At 38.1% G+C, this 25,463-nt stretch overlaps 1 protein-coding gene across 1 annotated transcript in view; it reads left to right on the top strand.

Annotated features, from left to right (window-relative positions):
• Window positions 1–25,463, top strand: part of MICU2 (mitochondrial calcium uptake 2) — a 151,477-nt gene that overhangs the window by 117,404 nt on the left and 8,610 nt on the right. Inside the window, exons 6-8 of the mRNA XM_055701485.1 lie at window positions 3,719–3,801; window positions 9,277–9,339; window positions 17,092–17,189. Of these exons, the coding sequence (XP_055557460.1) occupies window positions 3,719–3,801; window positions 9,277–9,339; window positions 17,092–17,189 (244 nt within the window). The remainder of the gene's footprint in view (window positions 1–3,718; window positions 3,802–9,276; window positions 9,340–17,091; window positions 17,190–25,463) is intronic.

Below are 25,463 nucleotides of genomic sequence, written 5' to 3'. Positions count from 1 at the left end.
TAAACAGCAGAATTCTGCAGTGTCTTTTTGTTTGACTTTTTAACCCTGTTTTTTTCCTCTGTTCCTTTTACTTTATTTTCTTCAAGTATTTTGCATGTATTTCTGCCCCCTCCTTTGCCTCCTTCCTTTTTCTCTGTCAAGCATATTTTAAAAAACTTTTTTGTTTGGTACTTGCTTTATCTGCAAACAGTAGGTATTTTTTATTGTGTGTGGAAGTGATCTTGGAAATTCTGGTTTTCTTCACCCATACTTGCTCTGTGCCATGCTTGCCACCTCCCTGTGCTGTTCTGATGGAAGCATAGGTGATGCTGGAAAATAGCGAGATTTGAAATAAGATATATGCAATGAGTGTTACGCAGTGAGACCCATAGACTAGTAGTGCATCAGTCCAAATGCATGTCCATGTAATAGTCCACATGCAGTCTTGTTTGACTGACTTGTACAGGTCTAACATTTTAAGCAAGGGACAAAGCTAGGCATACTAGATCTCATGGTATCAGTGGATGGGGAAAGGAGACGAGGAAGCAGTCACTCTTATCCTGATGGACTGTAGATGCTCAAGCTTCATCACTTCCGTGGCTGTGAGGTCCGTGGCAGGGGCATAAACAAATTGGCAAATTTTCCTTGCTCTAGAAATCCACCGTGTCACAGTGTATTACAAGTAAGTAATGTTGGTCTCCATAGAATGGAGAGAATATGTCCAGCCTTTGCAGATAATGACTGTCGGTACACACCTCTCACACAGCTTAGGTGGCCCTTTTGCAACTTACATATTTCTCAGCAGAACTGCATTACTTCCTGCTATGCAGCATGAAGGATAATCTCTTTGGAAACTCCAGCTAGTACACAGTATTAAATAGTATATATGCATTAAGATAACCTACTTAACATACAAATATACTGTGTCACCAGCAGTGACTGTCTGGTGCTGCATGCAACTTGAACACGAGTTATACGATGTGTTCAAGTGGTTTTTTTTAAATCAGAAATAATAAGTCTAGCCTAGTTAGAAAGCTGATTCTAAAACATTTCCTGCAACTCAGACAGATACTTTTTTTTTAACAAGGACAACCACAACAGCCACATTATAACTTCAGAAGAATACCTTAATTAAGGTTGCAGAAATAGGTGCCAAAGATTCTATTTCTTTAAAAATCTATGGCAGCTGAAAGGAAATTCATGCTGATTTATTGGCTGAAACAATTAGAAAATTGAAGCAGTATCAGAGCAAGTTGTTCCACTTCTCCAGACAATCAACTAACGTTATTTTTCACATAATTTATATAGGAATGTATTGAACTGCAAAAACAAAGGCACTTTTTGATGCAGAATAAAAATGCAGTGCTAATATTGCTGCTTTGGTTACACAGAGGGTTATCATTGTGATCAGTTTGAAAGCAAATGTCAACAAGTGTTAGTGCCTCTATCTTTGCCTAACAAGTATCCCATGTCAGTCGACCCCCAGTTACACAACTTACTTATCTCAGTAGTGAGAATTAATGTGAGATTTCTTAAAGCAGCCATTAGTATTTAAATGACTACTGCTAAGTCACCAACAGAGCAATAGGGGAACAGGAGAAGAGTCACCAGGTTTCCAGAGTCCCGGTTCCAGGACACTACTGACGAGACCATGCTGCCTGTTGTACAACTTGAAAATGTGATTTTGTGACAGGCAAAGGTTTTATTTTGCCCCTCTGATCCCCTTTTCTCTTTTCTGTTTGCCTTGTATCATCGCAGTCTTTTTTTTTCTTCCAGTGCTGTATTGAATTTCATTTCCAGCAGTTGTATACTGGAGCTGCTGGTAAAGCCCTGCCTGGTGAAGGAACCCAGGAGCTAAAGTTGTCACCTTTACGTAAAGCTTCATCTCAGTTAGCCAGTCACAGGAGTTGACAGCTTGGTCAACATAGGAATAGTTGGAGGGGAAGCACCTAGGTATTAACCTGCACTCATAGCCAAGATGAAGCTTTTCTGTTCAGATTTTGGAATTTTGCCTGATTCTAATTAAATACAAATATATCTGAGGTAGTTTTTGAACTGTGCTTATTTTACGAACACATACCTTTGGGTTTACATCATATCAGATAAGTATGTCATCTCTGAACACTACAAGCAGCTTTAGGTCCTACATTTTCAGTAACAGCTCTCTTATCTGAAAATTGCAACACAGATGGTACGAATTACTATTAAATACATCAACTACTTTTATTCTCTAAATATGTTCTAAGATAGGCTCTTCTTGCTTTTATACTAGTAACACAAATTTAGCATGTGGCATTTCCATGGAAAGGAAGCCAGGTTTGATTATTGCAGCCCAGTTGCTGGGGAAGGTCTCTGCTGTGCGGATTGCAGCGATGTTTATAAAATAACCCTGTGTCACAAGGTTGCTCCACAAAGAACATCAGTTGGCTGCTAAAGATGTAGTTATTTCTAAAACGTAAAAATAGTGCTCTCTTTAACCATCTTGTAATCACTTAAAAGGGAACAATATTTCTTCAAATTGTTCCCTTTGCAGAAAGATTAAAAAAAAAAAAGCAAAACTTAAAACTTCACAGAATGGAGCTGGAAGAAGAACGTATTTCCAAAAGAAAAACTCCAAAGGCATTAGAGTTTTTTTGGAGATACTGTTTCACTGCCCTCATGAGTCCAACATTGTTCTTGGAAACATGAGTACATTCTAGGGACAAGAAGTCCATGGCTTTCATATTAATGCCTGACTTGACTGGGTTGTGGAATTAATTCACCTGCTCCAGAAATTACTGGGATAAGTGTTTGCTACTGCAGTGAACTATAACTACATTTCAGCAGCATGCTGCTCCTGTGTGGGCTGCTAATGAGTGAGGCCACCTCCTGTAAGCAAAGTAAGATCAGGAAATTGTGGGAAGGACCTCAAAACACACCAGGTTTTTATAGCACCTGCAAGATCCAGAACTTATTACATTTTTGTGCTGAAAAGAAACATCCACTCGGTGAAGGAAATGCAGGGTAAAATTGTATAAAATTCCTGAAAAAGTCAGCTTGATGGGAGTCATACAAAACATGCTTTTGTCCAAAAAGGCCAGAAAGAGTGGTTTATTACATCTCAGTAACATCTGAGTACACTGTTTAGGGAGGAAGGAGAAAGGTAGGAAAAAAAAAAAAGGCCTGGGGTCTAACACAGCAGGAGCAGGAGCTGAGAGAGCTGGCCATCGTTACAAGATCAGTCTGTTTGCTAGGGAAGACTGCAAATACTGGCATCCAGTAATGCATGCAAGGAGTACCAGAGGAGTACACTAAGCTCTTTCATGCAGTTTGGGGATAATTATTGGTTTCTCAAGGCACTTTCCAGGCTTCTCACCTGAAAAGGAGCTCTAACAATCAAGGCAGAGCTAGACTTCAGAAATTACATGGGATTATGGAGACATCTGTAGAGAAGATCTAAGACCAGGACAGTAAGACACACGATATTTTCACAGTTGTTGGGATCAGATGGACATTCATGGCTGTACTTAGGCACTGCTGGCATTTCTTGCATTAATTATCCCTTGAAATGGTAGTTAAAAGGTGCTTTAAAAGTTTGCTTATATTGGAGGAGGTACATGTGGTTTACTGGAAATGTCATGCATGCATAACAATGGAGACCTGGACCATAGGCAATATTCCTTTTGCATTAAATATTTAAGTACTAGTGTAAGTGTGTGTATGTGTATTTACAATAAAGTTCTTTTGCAATTTGTTGCAGAGCCCCAGACTGGATTTCAGATTGCCTTTAAAATGTTGGATACAGATGGCAATGAACAAGTTGAAAAGAAAGAATTCTTTAAGGTATGTGTATTTATATGCGTATAAAATTTAAAGCATTTAAATAGTTCCATGGGTTATATTTGCTAAATGTAGGTTCATTAAAATCTTCAAACCTATTTTTCAGTCCAATCTATGATCACATACTTACTAAAATGCTTTATATGAAAGTAGCACATACCGAAGCATTGCTATACAAGTACTTACTATATTTGAATCCACTTTTATAAATGTTACCTTTGACTTGTATCTAAAATCTGTTTCTGGGAAGGTAACAATTGTTGTACGTCCCTTAATCCCATGAGCTAATTTAAATAAACATTTGCAAAAGTTTTTTATTTTCTAAATATTCACATATATTCATGAATTCACACTCTGGAGAATAACAGCAGATTCCCCCATATTTTGTATAAAATCTGGAGTAGAAATGCAGATGCTTAATAAGAAAATCTTGCTCTGACGTTTTAAAGAAGAACAGGCTTAATTATGTAACTTATTCAACTTTTAAGTATTTAACAGGAGACTTTTAACGAAATACTTCTTGTCAGAAGTTGGATGCAAAATTAAAAAATATAATTTGTCATAGACCCGCTCAGCTTAATTCAGATTCTTCATTCGTATTGGAGGTGACTAGAGAGATGATTTCATAAGAAACTGAAATGGCTACTACAATACAAATTATTTTCTGTCACTAGGATAAAATTAAAGATGATCATTAATGCAACAACTCCAGAGAAACATAGAATCTAAAGCTTATAAAGATGCAACTGTTGATAGAAAAATTTATTTAAATGTACTTTCATAGCCTTAAATTCTGAATTAATGTTACAATAGCTGTTAGCATGTGTTTTGCACTGGTAGCCAATTTTTCAGTGAATTCTCTCTTAATAAGATTACAATTGATGAGACATACTTAAATATATTTTAAAATATTGTAAAAATACTTCTAGACTTAGCAGTAGTATTTGAAAATTATACATGAAATTAGACCATTTCCCAAGACAGTGTTCCCCAAAGTCCCTGAGCCTGCAGATACCCTGCACTCATTTGTTGCTACACAAAACCTTTGAAGTTTGAAGACTTGCTCTGTTAAAATGTTAATTATTATGCTGATTAAAAAGAAATCAAATTCTAAGTAAGGCCTTGATTTTTAACCTACTGAACCTGGGACAATCCCAGTGCATTGTTATCAGAGTAGCAGTGCCCTGATCATTGAAATATGTCTGTTGTGGCTGTATTGTTCATCTGCAAAACAGTATGTTGCAAGGGAAAGCAAGTCCGTGGACACAAGTGAACATGTTCAGCCTGTAGTGTCTCTGCACCAGAATGCCATGTTAGCAGTACTTCCTTTAAATAGGTTCTGTATCAGTTAAGCAAATATGGAGATACTTGCAGAAATACAGCACAACTCTCTTGAGGAGATGTACAGTATGTCATATTTAATAGCCATTATCCATTGCGGGTAATTCTAATTGAATCAGCTAGTATAAACAACAGAAAGTCATCAAAAGCAGAAGGTGAACACAATAATTTGATCTCTGTAGAGACAATCAAATTAAATGAAAATTATTCTAGTTAGATAGATTGTTACTTTAGATTTCCTTTAAGGGCTATATTGATAAATTAATATGAAGTTGTAAAAAAAAAAATAATAACAAAATGCTATGCCAACTCACAAGAATCATTACATTCAAAGAAGCCCCACAGGATGTAAGTTAATCAAAAGGTGAGTTTTCTGACATGACTGTTTACTTAACATTTATAAGCGGTGACTATTTTAAAGCAAAACTTGATTTTTATAGGTTAGGTTTAAAAATAAAATGTCTTAAATGTAAGAATCTGGGAAAATGTGTGTGCATTAATCTCTGTGTACTCTAGTTCTGTATGCATCGTAGAAAGCTTCTGTATGTCTAATAAATCAGTAGATTTTGTGGTTCATCTGCCATTTGTCTTGTCCCAGTTGGCATCTTAGGAAAATACATTTGGACTATTCTGTGGTTATTTCCACACTGTATTTGACAATGATATCAGGAAACATATGTAAGGAAAGAGCAGTGGAAAAGCATAGTGAAGAAGCAGTTATTGTAAGCAGGATGTGATGGGAAAAGAAATTTCAGTGCTACTTCATTCTCTTGCTTTGTCACCTCTTCTTCTCCCAACTTCCCATCCATTATCTACTGAGACATCTATGTACATCTGTGTTACCTGTTGATCTAGACAGTAAATGCTTTGAGGTAAGAACTTGCCTTTCAGTTTGCAAAATGTCCATCGTTCTTTGAATTGTGTATATCTCAACCCTGACGCGTTACTGCATAAACAGGCACAAGATGTGTCGTGGAATTATTTAGGAAAGGGAGAAGGGTGAGAAGGAGACTCTAAAACCCAAGTCCTTAGTGCCTGCAATGCGTGGTGGAGATAGGCTGTTCAGACCTGTACGGATCACACACTGAAGGAGTGTGAGATGCAGGATTTCCCAGTAGATTCAGTGCTTTTTGCTAACTTAAATGAATGTTTGGGAAAGGAGATCTTGAATGCAATTCTATGTTTTCAGCAAGAGAGGTTTATCTTGTCCTCTGTAGCCTTTCCATTTCTGTGCACATTTTCTTCCTTTCCAGTAGGAGTTAAAAGTCTGTCCCTTCCCAGGGTCAGAAAACTTGTTCTCTCTCCTCCCTCCTCCTTTCTACCCAAGCCAGTCTATTCTTAATTTCTGCTTCTTCCATGTTTCAGTGGTAAACATTCACAATACAAGAGACATTTCAACATTGGGCCCAGAATCACAGCAATCTGTATTTTGAGGTGGGCATCTGCAAGGATTTGTGCCTTTGCCCTGCAACTCCAGAGTGAAGAAGATGTGGTAGAAATGGCATGTTCACAGATGTTAGTAGTCATCCTTTAATCAGCCCCTGCTAGAGTGCAAAGAATTGTTTCTCAGAGCCGTATTACCTGCATCTTTATGAAGACAGGAAGATACTGCTGTGAACTCTGCACTTCCAAGACATTCATTCACATGAGACTTGGTGAGGGGGATTTCCAGACATGCACATAATAACCCATACACATTAATCTGAGACCTCCCATCAAGAATAAGGCTACCAAAGATCCCAAAATCCCCAGAAGGTGAGGAATTTCCCTAACCTTGTCCTGATTAAAGATTTCGAAGTAAAATTAATGACAGTTCAAAACTATTGGGAATGAAGGTATGGTAAGTGATGGCACATGCAAAAGCTATGCAATTTAGAATTTCCAAATAGACTGTCTTTATATACTTGTCCTGAACAGCTGATGCCACAAAAGACTTGGAGAGGTTCATCTAGGGCTGAATGAACCAGCATCTGGCACTGTCAGCAGCTGTGGTGGTTTGGTGCAGAACACCTCTGCAGTCCTAGAGCATCCGCAAGCACTAATCCCTCACTCACAACTGGAAGATGCAAAATCACCTTTTGTTTTTTAAGACTGACATAGCCTTTCTGCCAGCTCTTGTCTTCAGAAAAGATTAGTGTCTTTAGTAAAGAGGCATAATAGGTCTCATTATCTTTGAATTAGCCATTGGGATCTCGAGTGATGAACAGATGCAAATATTAAATACAGATAAATGTTACAAGGAGCAGTTGTGTATTAGAGTCCATTTCTCGAGGGCAGAGTTCTTCTCCCTCTGTGAGTAATTGCTGTTTTATGCTGGAAAATATCTGCAAACTACTGGAAATAGTTTCAAGCACTATAAGGGTTTACACACGGTATAAGAAAACAATAACTAAATCTTCTAGGACACTTGTGAAAAAAATTATACTGTGTGTCTGTGCTCTTTAGTAGTGTCTGCAGATTTTTTGAGTCATTTAAAAATAAAATCTCTAAGAAAAAAAACATTTTTTCTCTGGTTTAGAAAGTATTTACAGTTGTATTTCTTGTGTGTGAGCAAAAGGTGGACTTTTCAGGTAAGAAAAAATGTAATTTTTTGGTGAGAATATGGATGAACAGTTGTGTTTTTATCCAGAGCTCATATCACCTTGATATGAAGAAGTTCATAATGCTTTTACTGTACTAGTCAATTTTTCAAAATACTTCAAAAATAAAAGTAATTTGGAAGAACTAGTACTGTTTAATTGTCTTGTTTTACGGTATTTATTTTGTTAAATAATATCAAGGCATGCCATTCAAAAATAATAATAGAAAGTAGCTATCCTAAGGAACTCAAAAACCAAGGCTATAAAAAAAACCCCGCCACAGACCAAGTGAATTAGTCAAAATCTGAAAGCCAAAGGAAGACCTTCAAACAGTGGGTTTTCTCCTGCTCACTGCTTACAAGCCCGTATTGCTTTTCTGAACAACATAAAAAAAAAGGGAAAAATAATAAAGCCCTAAGAAGAGATTTGAGAACCACATAAAATAATGGCTATGCAAATTTAGTCATGCGGTTTTTTCCCCAGTTTTAATGGACAGGGTGAGGAATCACTCAGAAACGTTTGAGAAGCAAACCAGCAGCTTCAAAAACCCTGAGCTTTAAAAACATCTTTCCTAACATCTCCAAATCCAGAGTGATGGGTGTTAAGTCTGTATCTATACCTGAAATGTAATAAGTCCCTTCTCCTTTCATTTTTGCTGTCATTTTGAGGATTCATGCAAATGTCTGTGAAAGGTAGGTATACCCCGTGCTATGTTAAATCACTCATTCTTGTAGCCGTGTTGACCTCCCAAGCTAAAACAAAGTCAAAGAAACCTTGCAGCTGAGGTATACTTAAGGTGCTGCAAATGAGTACACTTTCTATATTACCTTAAAGCCTTACTTGGGGCAGTGGAAGTTATGTTTTAAAATGTGACTCAGTTCAGTACTTCTAAAAATCTTAGCTAACACGTTCAAGATTCATTTATTTGTGGGGTGGAGGGGAACCTCAAACCACATTCTGTTTAATGCCAGCTATGAAAATGCACTTGCTTATTTAATTAAATTATTATTGTTACTTGTATAGTACTTCATGTGAACAGGTATGTTTTTCATGTCTAAAAGATTATGTCTGTAGCAAACCTGTGTAAAGCTATCAGGAGGACTGTATGAAGATCACACAATTGTTTTTATTTCCCGATTGACCCTTGATGATATACCCCTGAGTTTCGTGAATGCTAAGATTCTAGCACATGAACATCTCCTCTACAAATAGAGTAAATGCTGGGTTGCAAGAGATAGATTCATATGCTCTGCTTGGCTGTATTAACCACAGTAGATAAGATGTTCCTGGGCGAAAGTGTGTCTGAATAACAAAATATCTTTCAATATGCAAATACTTTGTCATCACTAGAGAACCTGGCAGAAACATAATACTTACTTTATAGTTAAGACTTATATAAGTTAAGTTTAATAATATTAAGACTAATATAAGTTAAGACTTACATAAGACTTTATAGTTAAGAAAAGGTGAAATTAATGCAAGTTTCTGAAAAAGGAGACTCTTGCAAGACCCAATTTGTAATTTTCCTCTGTGTTTTTTCCTGTTTTAACAAATACAGCTACAGAGAATCATTGGGAAGGAAGATGATTTGAAAACAGCTGGAGATGAAACAGTATTTCGGGTATGAAATAGAGATACATTTTTCTTTGCAAACACATCGTTGCATTTCCCATGAACTTTGTTAATTTCTCAGAAGTTTTAGATACATATATAAGCATCAGTATTAGTGCTTTAATTAAAGTGCATGATTTGTAAATTGCGTTCTAACTGGGGAAGAAAAATGTTTTGTCACTTCTGAATCTATCAATGAAATCCATACAATTAATGTATTTCATTACTGTGTAGTGACTCTGTTATGTAGTTTCTGTAAGCCTTTGTTTCAAAGTAACTGTCTTCAATTTATGAAAAACTCAGAAAAGAGTTTTGTATTGGCTGTATTGACATATGAGAAAAGATGGCTTTCCAAACAGAAATTGGTACCTTAAACTTACCTAAGTGCTGCTGTTCCAGTAATAACAGCTTACTCTGAGTTGGTTTGAAATGTTATTGTTGTCATTGAGGTGACAAATGCAAGGATTACTTTAGTTAGGTCCATTTCCAGAAAGAATGGTGTAGATGCAAAGCAGAAGAAATGTTCTTAGAGTGTGATCTTCCAATGGGGTTAGACGTTTCACTGGATTGCAGACCATTAGCAAATGTCAAATACATCTCATCAATGAAAGGAGCAAGCAAATTCTTGCTCTCTTCTGGCTGTTTTCCCCTGAATCCTGTCACTGCAACCTACCTTCTTCCCGCCTAGAGTCTTTGTCAGCCGCCATCTCTTCTTCACTCTGTAGTCAGCACAGAGACAAGATATTCTGTAGCCTGGATGAGATTGAAGGAGACTGAATACAAAGAAGTGTGAAGGTCCTGAGCATACTGCAAACACCTCAGAAGCAACTGATGAACCAGGGCAAAGGAGGTGGAGACTACAGATCTATTATCTCCGTCTATTACTATAAGGTGCTGCTTACATCAGCAGCACTACTTTTGCTGTAATGCTTAAATGGGATGGTGTGGCTGAAGGATATTTTTCTTACTGGAAACTTGCTTTCAGTTGTAAGCTGAAACAGTCATGAGGCAAGGACTGCTTATGTTGGAAGCATTCAATAAGAAATTTATATGGGGCTTTGCTTTATAAATCTTTCATGCATCAGCAGTTTCTGTGAAGAGTTGGTCCGGATTGTGTTCTTTACTTTTGCACCTGCCTGGAAAAAAAATGGAAGTGGTGGTGTTGCTAACACCTTTAATATTTACTAGGCATGAACAAAAACTGTCTTCTGCTGCATAAAAGTCTTGCTCCCTCAGTATGCATCCGGAGTTCAGATAAAAATTGTTTGACTGACTAATAACCATCTCCTTTCTTGAATCTTTTCATCAGTCACCAGATTAAAATACCTAGGATTAATAGGTTTGCCTGCTCCTCAAAACCTGTTTTAGTTTGCCTGCTCCTCAAAACCTAAGTATTAGACTTAGCTGCTATGACAGTGAAAGAGAAAGGATTCTGCATGAATGCACAGCTATAGTATAAGATTTCCAGAGAAACTTTGATACAGTTGGACAGATTTAGTTGTAAACACTTACTGGGAGCTAATAAAATACCTGAGCCTGGATGTCTCTTAACTTGGTTTTTGTCTTTCTTGAAATTTGTCTTCAGAATTCTCCACTGAGAAAAATCTGAAGTTACTGTAATCAGAAAATATTATTTAATACAGTTCCTTAGCAGATTATAAATGGAATTACAATATGTTCAAAAGAAGAATTAAATAGTTTTGGGGCATACAGCCATCTTGAAATTCTTCTGGTCTCTATATTTCTACTTGGCAAAATCCAAATTTTCTTCTAATTTTTATTTTCTTTCTTGTCTCCATCTCTCACAAAAGGGGTTTATTGTTTTTATAAGCAGTGAATCTGACTATACAGTGTAGCCAGTGCATATGTTTTTACCCCTTTTTTTAATAATTTTTGCAGTCATAGTATTACTTTCAAGCAAAGTAGATAAAGCATAGAAATATGGTTTTTAAATTGACTAGGTTCTTTGAAAGCTGAGACACTGCAGCAGTTTAGTGTTTGGGATAGTTCTTTATTTCCACAGCACTTTCACAATTCGGCTATGAGTTTGTTAGTTTTTCAAAGTAATCCCAGTCTCTGATATCAGATGGAAAATGTCACTGACTTACAAAAATAAGGTTTAAATGGTAGTGTGCAACTTTATTTAACCAGCAGGTATATCCAGGTATGTTTCCTGTACAGTGTGTAGACAAAGGTCCCAGTCATTTACTGTATGGAGATACCACTTAATATACTCATTGAGATACTGTATTAGGAAAAGAAAAAGCAGTTCATTTGCTGTGCTCCCAGGGTGCTTGTATCTCTGCCTGTTTTATTGAGACTTTGACGTACACATCTAAAATTCAAAATTTCACCACTTAGTAATAGCCCTTGAATGAGAATCAGTGGACTTGGTTATCCAGACAAATATATTTAAACTGAGGGATTTTTTTCCCCCCAGTATTGTAACTGATGCCAGAAGAAAAGCCAAAAAATCTGCCCAGCCTTAACCAGCCCGGTCTTTTGGGAAGTACCTTGCTGACTTTTGCAGAGCAGGCAATCTGATTTACTCATAGCACAGGTGCACACTCAGTAAAGGAGAGGTGGAGGCAGACTTGCAAGACTGGCAACCTGGTTCTTTCTAACTCGACTCGAGAAAATGATGTAGAAGTTTCCTAGCAGAACTGTTCAGGCTGCTCTGATAGTGTTCTAGCACACCAGCATTCTGGTAGAGTGAAAACAATGCCAATGGTTGCAGATACCTATTGTACAGCCCAGTTGTCTGGATCAGGGACTCTGCTCTTGGCCCTTCAACTTAGATTAATGAGTTACTGAGTAGTTTCAATACCTCTAATTTGATATGCTTTGTGTAATGGCTAATCTTAGAAATTAATTTTAGCTGTTGTTAGGAAAGGAATGATAATATAGAATGTTCTATATTTGTTCTTGAAATGGAGTTCATGCTGGGAAATAATATGTGTGTTGTCTCATTTCCAAATGATTAAACATATGCTTCTGGATTCCATTAATTAACACATTTTCATACAAAATCCCTCATTTACATGCTTTTTTAAAAATGTTTAACCAGTACTTGGGGACACAGCTATTAATCTCTTTTAAACAGAAAACTTTTGAACTGAAATGCAGTCTGACTGAAGTATACTTTTAGACCCACACATGGATATCTTCCAATTGTATGTCAGTTGTTCTAACCTGTCTACTCCTCCTTCTTTTTGTTTTCCTTTTTTTTTTTTTTTTTTGTTGTCATTGGTCCTAAGAGAGGTAAATGACATGAGTCATTCACACATTTATCACAACTTAGCTGGTCAGCACAAGGTTTTACACTTCAACCTTCAGATATTGCAGCATTGCGATGCATCTCCTCAACCACAGAGGCCGTGCAGGCCCTCATAGCCATCTGCTCCCTAGAAGTTCTAATTAGTTTAAAGTTTTGTAGCCATAGCTTCAAAGTCTGCAAAGCCCTGGGCCCAAAATAGCTAAAGACTGCCTAAACTGAAGGGAGGAAGGTAGGATGGTGGTTGAGAGCTATGCTCTTTTAGTGCAGTAATACTCTGTCAGGGGGGGTACAGCACATCAAATTTTGCAAAAATATGGTCCAAGGCTAAAATTAATATCCCTCCCGAAAAGACTGTGTCATTAATCTTGTCACCTCTCAGTTCAGATAGAGTGCACATTTTTTCTTGACCTATCTTCACCAACATAAATGTGTATGTTTCATATCAGCAGATTAACACTGAATTCTGCTGAAAAGCTTTTAGATGCTTTAAACCAAGGAGCAGTGCCATGTTCCTGTATGCTTTAAAGGAAGCCCTCCAGACAGGTAAATCCCATATGCTTTAAAGGAAGCTCTCCAGACAGGTAAATCCCACAAAGAACCAAGCCATGTGGCATCAAAATATTAGGCTATTAAAAAACCTGCTGAGTCATTGTTTACCTCACGAACAAATGAGGTAACAGAACAGAAAACTCTGAAAGCTGAGGATGTCCATGAGGTTACATTTTTGTCATTGCTGAAGGCACTGATGGTACACCATAGCAATTCCGTGACATTACTTGTCATTAAAAAACAACTAATCCCCCAGTAATGGGAATTATGGATGTTGTTGAATGCTGGGCATCAGCTGTTTGTTGTTCAGAAAAGGCTCCATCAGACCACTTCTCAGATATTGTCTGTTGTACCCTTTGTAGAAAACAATTGTGCACATTGTAGCCCATCTGTATCAGACCTGATGTATTCTTGAATCCTACCTAGTAAGAAAGTGCCTTGCAAAACATTGAAAACTTCAGTATGGATTTACATAATGATTAAAGCTGATTCATGGTAAGATGATGTCTAGCTTTGCCAAAAAAGATTGTCTTTGGAGATTTCGATCTCCTGGTCCTATTAGCTTGCCTGTTTACAGTTCTTTGGACTGGCTGTACCTGGTAGGATTAATTTCATAATGGATACATCTTTTAAACCTTCTCCCCAGAACTGAGTTGTAGGATATATCCCAACATCTTGGAGAATCTTCAAAAAGACAGAAAGCTTGATGCTCTTGAGCAGTGTTTGAGTCTAGGCTGCTTAGACTGAAGTCTGGATTGCCTTCAGGGATAGGAGCCTGGCATGATGAATTGACTGACCTAGCAGCTGAAAAATAAAAGCATTTCAGAGAAGTGGACTCAGAAAAATTTGCCAAGGTTTAGTCTCATCTTTGGAAAGCTTTGGGACATCATTAGCAGACAGGAACTAAGATACTGTTCTCCTTGACCCTCCTCTCTTTTCTGCCTCTGTTCTTCATCTATTCACTCTGCTTCTACCTTAATCCAAAAAAAAGTAAATCCGAAATATGTATTATTTCTGCAATTTCTGTTGAAACAAGACATTGCACAGCAAATACCATCTCCCAGGAGCCACATAAGAGAATAAGGAACATATTACAGATTTTAATTATGGTGAATGCTTTCCAGTCATGCCTCAGGCAAATTCTGCAAGGGAAGGTGGTAAGAATCTAGAGACAGTAAGTCTACTAACATTTCAGACAAGTTTTGAAAATCAGTTAGGTACATTATTCCAAAAAACCTGCCTCACAGTGTGTTGTTTCTTCTTAATGGCACTTGTTGCTACTTGCTGCAGTATTGGGTCCTAAATGTCAGCAGCTCACTGGCGAGCTGCAGCGTTGAGTAGGTCTGTGCCCATGTCTCAGTGTGTGCAGCATCAGGGTTCTACATTAACAGTAGTGTAATGGAATAAGGAAATAAATGTTTTGTTATCTGATCTTGCTTAAAAAGGAATAATTGCATATTCAGCAATTCATGGTGCTTTTGAAAAGTGTATGAGGTGTTAACGTTACTCTAGGAAAATAAGCCTATGTTTGTGATACGTGCACACGTGTTCATTAGTTTATACAGACTTGTGTGGCATCAGAGCTCGGTCTTTGGGATTCGTTGTCTGAATCAGTGGACCCTGGTCTGAGTTCCTTGCTTGAGATACATCTCCTTGCCCCATCCCATGCTTGTATCAAGGTGAGACTCAGAACATCACCATCCCTTCTCCACTCTGTGCCTCAGCTTTCAGTAAAGTGCACAGCCCAAAAGGGGGCTGTGGTGCACACTCCCGGGGCTGAAGGTACCAGATACACCAGACTACAAACTTTTACTCAGTTCAGATAGTAGCTCTGTTGACTCAAAGCTACCAGTCTGGTCCTTTTTACAGCTCCAGGATTAGGCTACCATTTCATTCTCGTTGCCAAGAAAGACATTCCAAATGTAAGTTATTCTTTTACCTAAGCTCAGGAGGGTGAGGTGTTGGAAATATTAATAGAGCTCTCATTATCTTCTAACAAAGATTTGTCATGTTGGTACTAATTTATACAGTTCAGCAGCAAAAGCTCCTAATGATTCTGTGGACAAAAAGGAATTATGTACTAACATGTACTTTAATTTGATAGCATTAACTCTAGGAAAAGCAATTTTTTGAAATTTTACCCTTAAGCTGTAGTCTCTGTGGTCTCCTATTGCATATTCTGTTTTAAAGAAATGTACCGTTTTGTAGTTTTAAAATACATTTAACTCTCACCGACACAGTGTTTGGACGTCTGCCAATTCCACTTTGGAATTTCAACTGATAAAGAGGGTAGCCAACAAGTAGGTGCATATTTGTATAAATCCAGGGATAGGCTTTGTCATCTTAGATAAGATGAGATAGGTATTGTTTGTATGTCTTCTTTTAGCTTATAGCTAGAGAAGCGTGAATAGAAGAAAAAGACTTTTTCTGTTGCAGACTTCATTTTTAAAAGATTATTTTAAACCTTATTTTTCAGTTTGTTTTCAATACAACACTGATGTTAATATGGAGTAATTAAAATTGGAGGCATTAAATTGCATAAATTTTAGTTTGGTTACTAAAATTACATCATCAAATTTATGTCTTGTATTTTTCAAGTCCCTTTTAAACATGTAAGCAAAAACCACAAAAAGCAGATTAGAATCTCATTGCAGTGAGAAGTATGTGAGTTGTTCTCTGTTTCTTAGAAAACTTTCCATTTTGACATAAATAGTTTGGGTTTGAATTTCAAGTAAGCATATATGAACATTTACCTTTTGACTTGCAAAAAAGCATATACCAATGTTTATGCATCAGTCTTCACAGTAATCTGAAGTGTTTAAACTTTAGAAGGATAGATCTTGTGGGTATTTAAATATTCTTTGCCTGCGGTTAAATGATAAAAGTTCAGTAAGTATGGTTTGCATATAGCTTGAAAACTTTTTTTCCTAGGTTCACTCATACGTAACTCCTATCGCTGGCATTTAGTGAATTGTAGCTTGCAGTAGAAATGAGGAATGTTACCTCTTTAACTATAAAATAATGTGTCACATATGCAGTAAGCATGAAACACACAGTGAACTAATGAGACTTATTATTGATGATGCTGAAAGCTAAATAACCATTAGCATTAAATCTTATGAATAGACTCTTGTCTTTCATCTTACCTCTTCAACCAGATAAAAGACACAGAGGCTATTTAGATGTCATAAGAATAGTTTGTTGAAATCCCTCTGGACTTACAAAAAAAAAATATCTCTCTTCATGTTACCTAGTGTTTTGTTGCGTTCAAAGAAATGCCAGTATGCTAGTGCTGAAAGAAGAATAGATCATAAATCCAGTATTATGTGTGATTTTAGGCTTGTTAAAGATACTGTTGAATTGAAATAATGTGCATCCTTGTGCTGCAGAAACCTCTTCATCAGATGTAAAAAAATATATAGAAAAGTCACTAACATTGAAAATTTGCAAGAAGCCTTGTTAGACCATATTATAATTAAGCACTGTGAATGTTTTTGTTTTTCTAGTTTTGTTTCTTAGACTATCATGAATGTTTTTAAATGGCTGTAACATACTAGAAATATCTGACTGTAAACTTCTTAACAAAAATGTTAACTTTATTTAAAGCCTCTATTCACCTAAGCATAAAGTTGTTTAAAGATTTAACTAGCAACCTTCTCAGTTCTAATAGTGAAGTACACCAAAGGTGGTTATAAATTGTACCTATCTTTCATACAGAATATTTAGAAGCAGAACATGTAATACACTGTTACCATTTGATGTGGAAGAATTACTCAGCTCTGAGATCCTGTGTTGATAGCTTTGGGAACAGTAATTAAATTGCAAGTACCTCTTGTGAAATTCTCATTCAAATATGTATTTCTAGATTTTTAGTTGAGTTGGTATTAATAATCATACAATGTATAATAATTAACCATACAGGTTTTTGTTTTATAGGGAGCAGAACTGGAAAGCTGTGGTGTCAATACCATGTTGCTGGTGCATTTCTTTGGAAAAGAAGGAAAGGAGAAACTTCGATATTCTGAGTTTTTCAGGTATTTTTTCAAGCTAGGCAAGCCTAACAGCAGCTAGTCCTGTTCCTACACCCTCTACTTTGCACTAACACTGGTATTAATCTGACCTCACACTGAGCTGATTCAGAAAGTTGAGCAGGTAATGAAGCAGGAGATTATTTGTGATTTTGCATGATTAAATTTCTGGTTTAGCTCCTGGAGTCTGCTGTCTGCTAGAGGAGTTGAGCACCATAATTCCAAAGCGGCAGTGGGCCTGGAGGCCGTGAGGGTTGAGCGTTCTTGGCAGCTGTGTGATGGCATACCTTAAGACAATATGATTCATGAGTATTTTTCTTGATCACATCACAAAAAAAGTGACTGCTAATCAATTACAAAAGGTTTTCAGAGCTGAGACACCCCCCTCTCTATTGTAACTGTCATGGTGGGCTACAGACAACTTCTTTGCTTGCTTTGAATTCCATCTTCTGTTGAAACTTCACCTGTGCCTTTTCCTTTACCCTTTGAACTACTTTTGCCCTGGGACTGTGTAGATACTTTGTGGCACTTAACGTTGGAACTGAGAATTGAGCCAAATAGTGAACACCACATCAGACTGAAACGGCAGTGGAATACCATGTAGCCATTACTCCTGGAAACATAGCACTGTATTACATGTCTATTTCACTGCTTTGCGAAAAATAGGAAGTTCTAAGACTGGTTCTGTTTACACATCATAGACATGTCAGAAAGATGGTATGATCCTTGTCTACATCACAGTGTGAAGTTCTGCTGTGATTGCTTTTGACTTGAAGACCCAACTGGCTGTCACCTGTTAGCGTTTTAATTGGATCAGATTCTTTCTTCCAATGTTTATGTCAACCAGTAACAATGACCACCACCTACACAGCATCACAATTTAACTGGTTAAGACTCTGTGTTACTTGGGAGATCAATTTCTCCTGTTAGTGTGAACTCCAGCACATCTTGGTATGTGAACTTGGGCCTAGAATCCAAATGCACAGGCTTTCTTTGAGGTAAACGGAAATTAAGTGCCTAAATACCTGTGTGAATCTTGACGCACGACCAGTAGCACAACATTAAGAGATTATCTACATCAGTATTACCTTTTCTACAAAAATAACCAGTCATTTACAGACTGCAAAAATAAATTAAGATAGTGTGGTTTTCTTCAGGTTATGTTCAGAAGCAGAGAATCTCTGTCAGCCCTCTTAAAAGTGAATATTGTTGCAATCAGCAGAGGTTTAGGGAAAGCCAGAGTAGAAGAGGAAGAGTGGCAATTTTTCTAACACTAAAAAGTGTTTGGCTCCCCTGGCTCTGGCACACACCAGTCTTCAAATAAATAACCTTTCTCTTTTGAAGACCTTGATTCAATCGGAATCTGAGTAAGTAAAATAAGTGTAAGATGCCTACAGCTCCCTTTTCTATAAATATCATAGATCCTTTCAATGAAACCAAAGGCAGAGAACACCACTAAAAGGTTGTGTTTGCATATACAGCGTAAACTGAAAAGCCTCGGGTTTTAGATAAAATCCTACATTGACCCAATGAGGCATGACATTCATGAAACTATGTACCTAGTACATTCAGAATGCGTAGGTTAAAGACCTTTGCCTGCCACACAGATAGAGGCCTATAATCAAAATCAAACTCCCACATCTTGCTCTTAAAATCTGTGGGATAAGTGTAAGGTTTAATGCAGGTAATTTTTCAACAGTGGCAGTTATGTTTTGTAGAGCTGGAATGTGCCTCTTTATCACTGCATAGACACTCGATCTTGGTTGCAACATGACAGTGAAGTTTGTTTAACACGCAGAAAGGTGAATAAAAGTATTGCTGTCTTTTTAACCTCTGTGAAGAGATCACCTTTCACATGATTTTATTTGCAAGTAAATCAAGCACATCATTTCTGGGTTTCTATTGTTCAGAGAAAATGTGATTTCTATCTGATGGCCTCTCATAACATTCTACCTTACGCAGGAAGCTATTGTTGGCTGTTTGATCAAAGTGCCATGCTGTTTTTACAAGAGATGACTGATGAGCTGTACAGACATAGATCATTCTCAAAAGCAGAAAATAATGATGGTAAATGCTTTTATCATTTTCCAAGTTCTTGCCTAGAAAGCTTTTCCATTGATCAGTGTAGTACCTAGTAGAAAGTAGGGGTGATTAGGTTTGATTAGGACACACTAAGACTTGTCACATTAGTTAAATACACAGATATTGCTGTGCTGTAGAGTCCTTGAAACTGGGGAAAAGAAAAAAGAAAAAAAAGCAGGAATGTTTCCTTTGTGAAATTTCACCGTACTTACATAGGAATTCAGAAAGCTGAGACTACTGTTCTCACCTCATTACTTACATATAATTTCCTCGTGCTTCCTCTGTTTCAGTTTGGCTGACATTAAAAAATGCTTTTGTAAGTGTGCAGCCATCTGTATCTACATGTACACTGGTGATGTCCGACCCTTTTAGCCCACAGTCCAAACATTTAAAAAATGTCAGACAGCCATAGTCAATAATATATCAGGGCAATTAATTTGCCCTGTTCTCCCTTCTTTGCATTCAGATGGCACAAAGAAAACGGAAACTGGCTACATCTCTTCAGGCAATGTGGAGCTGATGTAAGCCAGCTCTTGTGCCTCCCGTCCTACTGCTCTGAGCACAGGAGGCACACTGGTTGTAGGGAGGCAAAGTGGTTAAGTGTGCTGTGCTCCATGTGTCTCCAGCTGGTGCATGGTTCTTGGGAAATCATAGGTAGGCGTTACACACAAGGACAATTCTCGGGCTGTTTTTTACCAGACATAAAGAACGGGACCATGAAACAGAGTATCAGATCACTTTTCAACCTTTCTTGGGCTGCTGGAAGCATGGGAGTGAAGATGGGTGTTTTGTGACACCAGTCAGGCTCTTTTCTCACTGTCCTCCAGAACATAGTCAAAACAGCAACCAAAGCTGCTCCTTTCCATTCCGTGCTGGGCAGCAGTGGTGGGACTCCTGCTTCATTCTGCAGCTTCTCCTGGGACTGCTTAGAAGTAGTGCAAGCAATCCAGGACGCACACATAGGAGTCTTTCCCATGGTAGCGAGGTGGTTTTGGAGATGTTAAGGTAGGACTCAAGGAACACATGTTCAGCTCCAGACTGTTACATGATTTATTGACAGTTGTATTGTCCTTAACATGAGGACAATATGATAATTATTACTAATAAATCACGATTTCAAAAGTGACAGCTTGTTTGCCCAGCAAAAAAAATTCAAACATAAATTATTCTGGAGTATGTTTATGTACATCCCTATTAAAGGTGTTGCATCCTAGTCGAATGCAGCTGGAATCATGATTGTCCTGTATCAGTTGAAGAAAATACAAAACAGTATGCAACAAGCTTAAAACAATTTAACAAAGAAGGGTAGATTTAATACAAGAAGCTGTAACCAGGGGAGATCTCAGAAGGTCTGAACAAGTTTCTGTTTCAGATGACCACCACTCAGTTTTACACCTCAACAACAAAGTTGTCTTCTAATACCAGGACTCATCTTAGAGAATGTCAGATATCAAACATGAAGCCAGAATTGTAAGGTTTTTAATCTTTCGCATGGGTTTCTCTTGATTTTTGAGGCATGAATAATTTTTGGTCTCTTCCTTCCACAAAATGTTTCACTTGTGTTTTAATTTCCAGCTATATTGTATCTACTATTTTTTATTCAGAGTAGAAAACCACTTAGTTTTCTGGGTATAACAAATATTTTTTCTTGACAGCCACTGGTTTTTTTCCCTGAAAAAATCCCTTACTGATCTTGTTTAAGTATGTCTAATCCCAAATAAAAGAGGAGACGGTAATTCACTCGCTAAACAGTTTACGACTGCTATGATTTTTTTGCTGTAATCTGTCCCCAAGCAAGTTTAAGTCTCACAATCTCCTTGAAGGAAAAAAAAGTGCAGAGAGTGTGGAAAGAATATTCAAAAAACTTTATGATAATTTTTTTTTTTTTCCTTACAAGCTTACAAAAAAGTATTTCCTGGTATGGTTAAACAATGGGCATCTGTTTATCATATAAGTAAGATTAACATTTCAAATCCAGTTTATGGCATTTTCCAACATGATTTGCTACTTCCAGATTTCTCATCAGTTAAACAGAATTTTGCAACAGAAATATTCTTTAATCATGGTTTCTTCTGTATTTTCTGTTTTAGCTTGAAGGTCACAAATTGTATAACCATATACAAAACATGCCTTTTCTGTACCTGTCCTGTTTCTTTCCTTCAGTATTTTGAATTCCTTGGTACGTTTCATTTCAAACTTTTCATTTAAGAAACCAGGCTGAACCACACTGCTAGTGGTGACATTTTTCTGGTGCTGTTCTGTGTTTGTGCCAATGCATGGATGCCAAATGTCTTTCAGGTAGCTTCATCAGCCAGTAGTGCCTTTGCTGTGGTAATAGTTTGTATGTTTTCAGTTATTATTATCTAGGGATTTGGAAGTGCTTTGCAGAAATAGAGTATGATTTTCTTCTTAGTTGTCTGTGTACCTACGCTTGTATCTATGTGTGTGTGTATGTATGTGTATGTAGAGCCCTAATACGTGTAGAGATTGCATCTCATGCAACCAGGATCAGACAGGGAGGAAGTGGAGATGGGAACAAAATCTGGCTTTGTGATTGTATATTCCTATTATAACTGAATCTGAGTATTTACCAAATATTTAGTAAAGATGTTGAGAAGAATCTCTGTTCCTTCCTTTCCTATAGATTTAGCAAAGGAAAGCTTGATTAGTTTCTACAGAATGCTTACAAATGCAAAGTGAGTCGTTTCATTTGGTTTGGAAACACCGAGGACAGTAAATCAGAGGGGTTTGCTTGTAATTCTGAAAATGGTGAGGCTGATTAACTGTCTTACCACTTGCAAAACTGAATGTACAAATATAGATCTAAATGTTCTCTAAGTGTTAATGGGCAAGCCCTTACTACATTTTCTGTATTCAGTTTTGAAAGTCAAATTGCAAAAAGGCAACCTTGCGGCTGGTTTGCAACAGCCTTTTGGTGCAGAGAGGATTATCAAGTCTTCAAAAGGACATCAGTGTCCAAAGAGGAGCCAAAGCAGAGCACAAACGCCAGGGTGGTGGTATATCAACCTCTATCTTTGTTAAGTTTCTTTCCTATAAATCAGTGCGACAAGAACTGTTCAGTTCTGTATTAGAGTGTTAAAGCCCTGCACAAGCTTTCAGTTCAGGTCAGGAGGTATAGGAAGGAAAACTTTCCCTAACCGTTTTTTTGTGTGTTTCATTCTACTTTTTTGTGTGTCCTAAGGAATACAAAGCTGGCACTTCTCAGGTTGGAGGGCAAATAACTGCGTTCCTAAGGTCTCCCCACTTTTACTACATCTTCACTTCTATTAAAGCTGAGTTGCCAAAGAGTCTTGAGAGACCCCACTTTCTGTAATAGAGCACATGACAAAATAAGGGATAAATCCTGATAAGGTTTCTGGATGCTGTTGTAACATGATAACGAATTTGGCCATTGGTCTTCAGCATGGGTGTTTTAGAGAGTGTGGGTAAAATAGGCTATCTTAAAGGAAGTATTGTCTGTTCCCCGCCTTTTCCCCATCTTATTAATTTATGATTTACCTTTACTTTTTGTTACTTGGAAACTTGGGGCTTACTTTTCTTTTCAAGCTTCTATAGCATGAGTATTACCAGTGTAATTATTTTTGAATTGTAGAGCCCATCTACAATCAGAATCCAGTTCCCACAGTTGAATTCTGACTCCCTTCAAAGTCCTGGGCCAAGCTCTCACTGGCTTTGGGAGAGCAGGAATTTCATTCCTATGCTTGTTTTTCCTAATACCTGGAGAAATTTTTAAGGAATTTCCCACTGAAACTCATTGCACCGTGATCCAGAAGATACAAAAGCAAGTATTCCTAGTGGTGTCTTGGCATTCATGTATCAAGTTTTACTTCCTAACCAGAAAGTTATTTTTAATAATGTTTAATAACTTTAACTTTTAAAAAAACTCATTAGGATTTTTAACTCACACATCTGGGAATAAGAGTGACCTAGAATGCTGATGCGATGATTCATAGTATTTTAATTTTGTAATATGGGAGACTATCACATATAAATTTTAAATTGCACATTTCAGCTGCTGCTCCGAGTAGCATTTGGTACAGCAGGAAATCTTCCCACTCTGGCTTGCCAGGAGCAAGCCTACAAGTTGAAATGAAATATCCATTAATTTTTTTTATTTTACTTAAATAAGTAATTCCCGCTCCCCTCCCTAATCCGCATAGTGCAGCAAGATGCACAGCTCTTATGCCACAGGAAGGGTGCGGTGTCATTGCCCTAAAGCAACTGGAGAGGGCAAGACACCAAGCCTGAGAAAAGGCAGTGGAAAACCCATAGTGGGGCTGGGCAAGTAACAGCGCTTCATTCATTGTCCAACTAGAAGAGGGTACAGAAGCAAGAATGCATCAAAACTGTCACAGTCAAGCCCTTCACTTTCCTCTCTGCTTTGCTGCACCTTTCAGCTGGTTGGTGCACGTGGCTAGGTGGGCCACCTGCGCCTTCCTCAGCATGCAGAAATGCTTGGTCTTTCAGCTGTCCTGCCTTTATTGGGTATGGCTAGAGGGCGGGTCACTGAGGGTATTCTGCTTTAAAGGAAGTGCAATACTTAGAAAAAATGGAAGAATATGTAGTTTGCCATCACCTGTGGCTACTGACCAGTAAAGCAAATGACTGAGAGTTAGCTCCCTAAGATAACTAACTCATACTTGCAATAACAGACATCAAGTCTGTTGCAAAATGTGTCCACCTTTCATAGATTAAAAGCCAAGAAAGTAAAACACATGGTATCTCATTTCCCTGCATTTTTGTAAGTGACCTCACTTTCAGCAGCTTCTCCTCCCCCGGACCACACGTTATTACATGGCTTGGAAACGACAGTCAAAGATGCAGTTACTGTTCTGCATGGTCTCTGCTGTGACTTCGAGCCAAGCACAAGCCACACATCCCAGGTACCATCTACTCCGTGCCTTTGATGGCCACTCCCAAAATGCAGCCAAGCGCCCCTGTCAGTCCCTGCTGGACTGACTCTGCCTGGTCTGCGTGCCTCGTGCGTGCTGTCCTCTCCCTGCAGCTCGTGCTGTCCTCTCCCTGCAGCTCGACATCCCTTCCCAGCATCTGGGAGACCCTTGCAGGCAGCGTGGCAGGACTGCTTGTGCCAGCCCTCCCCGGCACACAGCACACGCTGACTGCGGGGCCGGCCAGAGGCAGCAGTCACCTTACGAGTTAAAAGGACAGGAGCTGCCTCTGAAAACCGAGGAGTGGTTTGCAGGCTGTGCCCAGGCAGCTCTCGCTGGGCTGAAAGGCAAGGGGCCTCTCCTGCCCATCGGTGGCACAAACAGGTCCGTAGGTGTTTCATCCCCTTGTGAGAGGGAGAGTTGGGGGACTTGAAAGTGAGCCAGGTGTCCAGGTGGACTGCAGAGGACTATACCTCAGTGTCTGGCATTACTGTGGAAGCCTAGTAACCCCCTTTGCTAGACCAGAAAAATGCCTGTATAAAATGTGAGAGCATAGCGTACCGCTCCTCAGTATTGCCCTAATAAAACTCTAGCCTGAAACTTAAAACCACCTCCACGACTGTCAGGCTTTCATTTACCTGCATGTCCTGAGCTGTGAAGCATTTGTTGACCATTTGTTTGCATGTGCAGCTCTCATTACTGGAGGAAAAAATACAGAGAGAGTTTAAGCTAACCCCTTACAGACTTCACAGAGCTTTGAGCTACTCATTGTCCAAGTGATCTCATTAAAGAACTAAAGATAGCTGTGCAGACTAAAATGCCATAATTTCAGGGGAATGAATTCAAACCCAGTGAGGCTGTGCAAATACTGATGAGCAAATGAGCCTCTGCTGATATTGCTACGTAGACCCTTACCTGTCCTCTTCTCCAACTAATTCCTTTGTCCTGATATAGGAGTATTTCATTCTCTTCTGTCAGTAATTTTGCAACTCAATAAAGCAAGGTTCTTTAGAAGTACTAAAGGGTTTCTGGCAAGCATCACTGTGTTTTTAGCCTTTATGTTTTTAAGTTATTGCTTGGTTTTGGATTGCCCCATTTCCAAAGTAGAAATTAGCAAAGGGATCACACAGTATTGTCTTTTACTTTCTGAAAATTAATATTAGCCAGAAGAAATTACAATGGCCATATAGACAAAACTGCGGAAACTCAAAAGCTACAACTCTTACAGTTCTAGCTCTGTACCTGCAGGTTGTTACTTGCTTCTCATGCTTTTTTTTTTTTTATCTCC

Source organism: Falco cherrug, chromosome 2, assembly GCF_023634085.1.
Source record: "Falco cherrug isolate bFalChe1 chromosome 2, bFalChe1.pri, whole genome shotgun sequence".
NCBI classification, from domain to species: Eukaryota; Metazoa; Chordata; class Aves; order Falconiformes; family Falconidae; genus Falco; species Falco cherrug.
The sequence above is the reverse complement of the archived record's forward strand: the minus strand, read 5'-3'. Positions and strand labels throughout refer to the sequence as shown.